Genomic DNA, 7,977 nt, shown 5'->3' with positions numbered 1-7,977 from the left:
ATCAAGCTGAACACGAGGTTCGAGTTCCTGCAAGCAACCGAAGAACTGGCACGAATAATGATGAATTGTAATCTAAATTGCTGATATGAATTAAGCACACGATAATGATGGGGTTCCACTATGGATCTGACAAGACGATAGTTGTACACGTCACATAGATGCAAATTGAGCGATGGCTAGACAATACAATAAAACCTCATTTTTAAATCCTAACTTATTATTAAGGCTTCGTTTGGTTATGCTGTAAACCACGTGGTTTACCCGGGATCATGGCCCAATCCACGTGGGCTGTTTAGGCCGGGAAATATTACACGTGGATCACACTTTGACTGTTTGGCTTGGTTCAAGGCGTGGAAAATACCGGCCCAATCCACTTCATTCCACGGGGTGCAGAAGAATCTGCTGGCACTCGTGGAACGAATCCACTAGAAGCAACGCGGACAACGCAAGACATATGAGTATGATTTTTGATTCAATGGGGGATTAAGATTAGAGAAACCAAAGAGAATATAAACAGGGGATGTGGGATGGACGGAGATCTGGGGGATCTGGTGACAGAACGGGGTCAACCCAATCCCCTAGAAGTTCTGTTCCACTAGGGGATTTGTTCCCCTAGAACCAAACAAGGCCTAAAGCGGATGCCATCTCGGTGGGACGCCGATCCGGGTGACCAAGTGCTATTCAGCACGTAAGCAAAAACGTGTTGGACTCTTGTGGGCTTGTGTCGTTGGCTTCTGGCATGGCCAAGTGCTGCTTCGTGTTGGACTCTTGCGTGTTGTTGGCTTCTTGCATCGGAGCATGTGCTGGTTTACACATGTATGATTGAGACAAGCAAGGCCGGCTCCTCCTTCACGATGCATGCACGTATACGAATATTTGCACTTGTTTGGCTCATATAAGCTTCAATACCTCTCATCTTCATATTTCTTTTGCATCCGCCTTCAAAAATTCTACACATGAAATAAAATGGTGTAGTATTTTTTGTCCCTAATAACAAAATATAATATGATATAATTATTAATAGGAATTACCTCACACATATGCAAATATAAAAAAAAAATGGTCGTATTCAAGGTAGCCATGTCCTCATCACAATTACTTCAAAATAGAAGGGAAAATGTAATTGAACTAAAAATTTAACATTAATTATCTTCATTATTTACCATTTCTTTAGCATATCAGCCTTAATATACTTCCTCATATAGACGAAGCGATAAGTCTTAACTTTGAAATACTACCTATCCAGAGGTAATCTTAGGCACATGTTTAAAACTTTCCAAACATTGAGGATGACTAGCTACTACTCTATATAAAGCCAATCGATCAACAGTTGTTGACACTCACTTGTGTTTTTGCACACTCATTCTATCATATGATGGCGATTGTCTCGTCATCTGGTGATCTTCTCGCGCTCCTCACCTTCCTCATCTGCCTCCTCCATCATTGCAGCGCGGGCTATGACGTTGAGTCGGTCGTCGGGTCGGGGAACCTGTTATCGGCCAGTCTGAAACTTGTAAACGGGACAACAACGTTCGGGCCTGATGTCAAGAGGCTCGACCTAACTGCAAGGCAAGTGTGCTTGATCTTGATGCTGATCTAGGAGTTTAGTTCATGAGTTTATGTATATAGCAATCAGAGATCGTATGTGCTGCGCTGTTTGGTAGGGGTTATGTATATATATACAAAGTAGTTGTTTCTATATCAAAAAGAAGGTAAACATGTGACCTCTGCATAGAATGATGCATACGGTAAGCTCACTGTTTTAGTTTTAACATGATTGTGCAGCCTGGAGACAGATAACCGGCTCCACGTGCGCATTACCGACGCCGACCATACACGATGGGAGGTCCCCGAAGACATCATGCCGCGCTCAACGTCGGTGTCGAAGGACGCTTTGTTCCAATCGCTAGGCATGGACAATGCCACCTTGCCGAGCAGCGCCACCATCTCTAGGGTGTCTTCGGACCTGAAGTTTTCCATCCACAGCAATCCGTTCCGCTTCACCGTCTCCCGCCACTCTACCGGTGACATCCTCTTCGACACTTCTGCCACTCTCGTGTTCAAGGACCGGTACGTAATAGATAATACTCCCTCATTTTCTCAAAATAGATCAAGTCATACTTTTTGAAGTTTAACCAAGTTTATAGGGGAAAAAGGTAAGCAATACAATACCAAATCGATATCACGTATTCATCATGAAATATGTGCTCCCTCCGTTTCTAAATATAAGTCTTTTAAGCAATTTCATTAAGGGTCTACATATAAAACAAAATAATTGAATGTATACTTTAAAATATGTCTATATACATCCGTATGTAGTCTATTAATAAAACCTCTAAAAAGACTTAGAGGGTGTTTGTTTCCAAGAACTTATTGGTTTTGGGACTTAAAAAAGTCCCTATAAGTCCCACCTAAACCAAACACTAGGGACTTATTGGGACTTATTATGGTTAATTGGGACTTATGAAATAAGACTCTCTAATAGGAGCTTATTGAGACTTATTCTGGTCCCATTACGCTCGCACCGCCCTGCCCCGATCGCTCAGGACTCCAGGACACTCGCACCGCCCGCCGCCGGCTTCCCCAATCGCCGCCAGCCGCCCGCCCCGTCCCCGCCCGCCTCGTCGCCGCCCGGCCGCCGGCCCGCCCAGCCGCCCCGCCGCCCGCCCGTCCAGTCGTCGCCGCCCCGCCGCCCGCCCGCCCAGTCGTCGCCGCCCCGCCGCCCGCCCGCCCAGTCGTCGCCGCCCCGCCGCCCGCCCGCCCAGTCGTCGCCCGCCCCGTCGCCCGCCCAGTCGTCGCCGCCCCGCCGCCGCCCCGCCCCGTCGCCGCCCGCCCGCCCCGTCGCCGCCCCGCCGCCGCCCCGCCCCGTCGCCGGCCGGCCGCCGCCTCGTCTCCCTCGGTTGCCGCCTCGTCGCCGCTGCAGTTCATCTTTTCTGCAGGTGCAACATGGACTTATAAGTCCCTGTAAACAAACAGGTAGGGACTCGGGACTTATAAGTCCCTGTAAACAAACAGGTAGGGACTTATGACTTATAAGTTGGGACTTAAAAAAGTCCTAGGACTTATGAAACAAACAGGGCCTTATATTTGAGAACGGAGGGAGTAACTTTTTAATTACGTACAATGTATTTATTTGATATAATAAAAATGTTCATATATTAGACAGAAAACTTGATCATCAAACTTATAAAACTTGGTGTTAAGACAAAACTTAGGGGATCTATTTTATGGGAAGGAGTGTGTGTATATATTATGCATGAGTAACCAAGTGATTGATGGGCATGGGAATTGAAATGCAGGTACTTGGAGGTGACGACGGCGCTTCCAGCCGGCCGGGCATCATTGTACGGTCTGGGCGAGCATACGAAACGGACGTTCCGGCTCCAGCCCAATGACACCTTCACACTGTGGAACGAGGACCTGGAGAGGTCAGATCTACTGGACCTCAACCTCTACGGCTCGCACCCATTCTACATGGACGTGCGTTCCGGCGGCAATGCGCATGGCGTGCTCCTCCTCAACAGCAACGGCATGGACATAGTGTATGGCGGGTCGTACATCACCTACAAGGTGATCGGCGGCGTGCTCGACTTCTACTTCTTCGCCGGCCCCTCTCCGCTCGCCGTGGTTGACCAGTACACCCAGTTCATCGGTCGCCCTGCCCCGATGCCGTACTGGTCATTCGGGTTCCACCAGTGCAGGTACGGCTACAAGACTGTGGCTGACCTGGAGGAGGTGGTCGCCGGCTATACCAAGGCCAAGATCCCACTGGAGGGGATCTGGTCAGATATCGACTACATGGACGGTGGCCAGGACTTCACGCTAGATCCGATCAACTTCCCGGCCAACCGTCTCCGGCCGTTCGTGGACCGGCTCCACAGCAACGGCCAGAAGTACGTGGTGATCATAGACCCGGAGATCAAAAGGCAAGCAACGCCTAACGAGGACTTCTTCCTCAAGCGAAACGGCACCAACGTGGTGGGCAGGGTGTGGCCAGGCGAGGTCTACTTCCCGGACTTCATCAACCCACGCGCCGCCGAGTACTGGGCGCACAAGATCTCCGAGTTCCGGCGGACCATCCCCGTTGACGGGCTGTGGTGCGACATGAACGAGCCCTCCAACTTCGGGGCCTGGCAGCCGCTCAACGCGCTGGACGACCCGCCATACCACATCAACAACTCCGGCACGCATCGTCCCCTCAACAACCAAACCGTGCCGGTCTCCACGGTGCACTACAACAACGTGTCCGAGTACGACGCGCACAACCTCTTCGGCCTCTACGAGGCACGCGCCACGCATGCCGCACTGCTCAAGGACACGGCGCGCCGCCCCTTCGTGCTCAGCCGCTCCACCTTCCCCGGAGCGGGCCGCTACGCCGCGCACTGGACCGGCGACAACTCGGCAAGGTGGGACGAGCTTGCCAACTCCATCAACACTATGCTTAGCTTTGGCATCTTCGGCATCCCCATGGTCGGCGCCGACCTCTGCGGCTTCAGGGGCAACACGACCCAGGAGCTGTGCAGCCGCTGGATCCAGCTCGGTGCATTCTACCCGTTCGCGAGGGCGCACACGGAGAGAACCACCGAACGACGAGAGCTCTACGTGTGGGAGTCGACGGCGCGGTCGGCGAGGAAGGCGTTCGGGACGCGGTACCGTCTGCTCCCCTACATCTACACGCTCATGTACGAGGCGCACACGACGGGGGCGCCCATCGTGCGCCCGCTCTTCTTCTCCTACCCACAGGACGCCGACACCTACGGCGTGGACAAGCAGTTCCTGCTCGGCCGCGGCGTGCTCGTGTCTCCGGTGCTACAGCCGGGCGCCACCACCGTCGACGCCTATTTCCCGGCAGGCCGGTGGTTCAGTCTCTACGACCACAGCTACCCCCTCACCGTCGCCACGCGGACCGGCAAGCGTGTTACACTCCAGGCGCCGGTGGACTCGGCTAGCGTGCACCTGGCCGGTGGCAACATCCTACCGCTGCAGCAGCCTGGCCTTACCACATCCGCCGCACGGCAAGGCGAGTTCCACCTCCTTGTGGCACTCGCGGAGAATGGCACGGCCAGCGGGGAGCTGTTCTTGGATGACGGCGAGTCGACGGAGATGGGCGGGGTGGGAGGCAATTGGACCCTGGTGAGATTTAGCTGTGATACTGCGATGGAGAGCAAGGGCATCTTCGCTACCACGGTGAGTTCACATGTGGTGCACAACTCATACACACCGAGTGGGACGTCGGTCATCGGCAGCGTCGTCTTCATGGGGCTCCAGTCGCCGGCAAAGGGGTTCACTATCTACGTAAACAACGTTGAGGTCAAGGCAGCCCGCACCAAGTCCCTGACGAGTGGAGCGTTTAGCGTCAGCGGCCTGTCGCTGGCCATTGGAAAGGAGTTCCAGATCAAGGTCGTCATGTCGCATTGACACTGAGACCGTTTGTGAATCATTATTTTTTATATCCATCTCAATTTATTAATAAAAGTTTTGAGGAATTTGAAGTTTGTTATCGTTTGCGTTTGTATTTATTTATTGTCATTGGTCGTTCATCTATCATCTTCCAAAGTTCCAATCATCTGAGAGAAACAAATCCGAATATTTAACCAATTCCTTAAGGTGGTTAATCACTAGATCCATCTTGATCTGAAATTGTTCCTTCCCCTTGTTTTTTCTGGGAGGCAATTCTATGTCCTTTTACTTACTCACTACCTGGTCATCTTTGAACATGCATAGCACACATTAAGAGAGGGGGGGGGGGGGTATACATCCTATATGAAAAAGATATTTAGCAATTCAACAAAAAGTTTAAAAATTCTGAAAATATTTTTGAAATATACTTGATCTTCCATTATACTTGTAAGAAAAATTTCTAAAAAAGAAAATTACACCTTGGCTTCTTTTCAAATAGACAATTTTTTTATCAAAATAGTGTGAATAATGACCTATAATAGAAACTAAATTTTGCCTTTTTTATCCACAAGTCAATGTTGACTTTTTTTGTGAAAAATTATATACTAGTGCATATACATCCTATATGCAAAAGAAATTTAGCAATTCAACAAAAAGTTTTAAAAATTTAAAAATATTGGGTGTATATACATCTTCTATGCAAAAGAAATTTAGCAATTCAACAAAAAGTTTAAAAATTCTGAAAATATTGGGTGTATATACATCTGATATGCAAAAGAAATTTAGCAATTCAACAAAAAGTTTAAATATTCTGAAAATATTTTTAAAATAAACTTGACCTTCCATTATACTTGTAAGAAAAATTTGTAAAAAAGAAAAATACACTTTGGCTTCTTTTCACAGAAGACAAATTTTTGATCAAAATAGTGTGAATAATGACCTATAATAGAAACTAAATTTTGCATTGTTTATCCACAGGTCAATGTTGACCTTTTTTGTGAAAAATTATATACTAGTGCATATACATCCTATATGCAAAATAAATTTAGCAATTCAACAAAAAGTTTTAAAAATTTGAAAATATTGGGTGTATATACATCCTATATGCAAAAGAAATTTATCAATTCAACAAATTTTTTAAAAATTCTGAAAATATTGGGTGTATATACATCCTATATGCAAAAGAAATTTAGCAATCCAACAAAAAGTTTAAAAATTCTGAAAATATTGGGTGTATATACATCCTATATGCAAAAGAAATTTAGCAATTCAACAAAAAGTTTAAATATTCTGAAAATATTTTTGAAATAAACTTGACCTTCCATTATACTTGTAAGAAAAAATTCAGATTTTTTTTTACACTTTGGCTTCTTTTCAAAAAAGACAAAATTTCGATCAAAATAGTGTGAATAGTGACCTATAATAGAAACTAAATTTTGCCTTTTTTATCCACAGGTCAATGTTGACTTTTTTTGTGAAAAATCGTATACTAGTGCAAAACAAAGTCAAGTTTAATCTAAAAATATTTTGAAACTATTTTAACTTTTTAATTAAATATTATTAAAAAAATCACATATAGGATACATATACAACCAGAAACCAAAGTGTATTTCCTCCAATAGCCAACATTTTCTTAAGGTTCACAAATCTGCTAAGAGACTTTCCTGTTTCGTGGGGCAAAACTGGCAAGAGTGTTTTGTTCTCTAAAAAAGTCAAGGTTTTAATTCGCATGGTTATTTGTTGGGTGTGACAAAATCTCAATCGACTGAGATTTAATCAAGTCTCAGTTAAATGATAGAACATACTAAAATAAATAATAAATGAAAATGAAAATGTTACACCCATCCACACACAAAAAAAATGAAAATGTTACATGGATCCCCACAAAGATCTCATTAATATAGCATCGACTGAGACTTGGTTAAGTAGATTTAGAGGGTGTTTGTTTTCAGGGACTTAAAAAAGTTACTATAAGTCTCATCTAAACCAAACAGGAGGGACTTATAGGGACTTACAGTGGTCATTTGGGACTTATCAAAAAAGACTCTCAGGGAGGAACTTATTGGGACTTATCGATCGGCCCGCACCTACCCCGCATCGCCCCGCACCTACCCCGCCTCGCTCGTTCCCCGCCTCGCTCCAATCGCCACCGCCGACGGCACCCTCAACCGCGCCGCCATGGCCGATGATGAGGAGGACCAGATCCCCTTCTTCTCTCAGTTCCCCTCGCATCAACAGGCAACCCAAGGCTCATCCGCCGGCGGAAATCTCGGGAGGGGAATGGGTTTCTTGGATCTCAACTGCAACGTTGACGTCTTTCCGGAGTTGGGCTCGTACCAGCAACTCCTCTTCGACCAGTCGGCCGGTCATGGCCTTCCTCCGGTTGGACCTGGTCGTGGGAGGCCCGTGCCCCAGGGCAGAGGAGGCCGCGGCCGGTCTCTGAACATCGGACTAACATGGACTTGTAAGTCCTTGTAAACAAACAGGTAGGGACTCGAGACTTATAAGTTGAAACTTAAAAAAGTCCTATGACTTATGAAACAAACAGGGCCTTAGCAATCTTGTGATTTGTTTCAC

General features: G+C 46.8%; 1 protein-coding gene across 1 annotated transcript; it reads left to right on the top strand.

The window, feature by feature from the left end:
* Nucleotides 1–1,343: 1,343 nt before the first annotated feature.
* On the top strand, nucleotides 1,344–5,500 carry LOC123431220 (probable alpha-glucosidase Os06g0675700). The gene is made up of 3 exons (XM_045115046.1): nucleotides 1,344–1,569; nucleotides 1,786–2,070; nucleotides 3,300–5,500. The coding sequence occupies exons 1-3, from the start codon at nucleotides 1,373–1,375 to the stop codon at nucleotides 5,416–5,418; spliced, it is 2,601 nt and encodes an 866-aa protein (XP_044970981.1). The 5' UTR covers nucleotides 1,344–1,372; the 3' UTR covers nucleotides 5,419–5,500.
* Nucleotides 5,501–7,977: the final 2,477 nt, after the last annotated feature.

This window comes from Hordeum vulgare, chromosome 2H (genome assembly GCF_904849725.1).
Source record: "Hordeum vulgare subsp. vulgare chromosome 2H, MorexV3_pseudomolecules_assembly, whole genome shotgun sequence".
NCBI lineage: Eukaryota > Viridiplantae > Streptophyta > Magnoliopsida > Poales > Poaceae > Hordeum > Hordeum vulgare.
The sequence above is the reverse complement of the archived record's forward strand: the minus strand, read 5'-3'. Positions and strand labels throughout refer to the sequence as shown.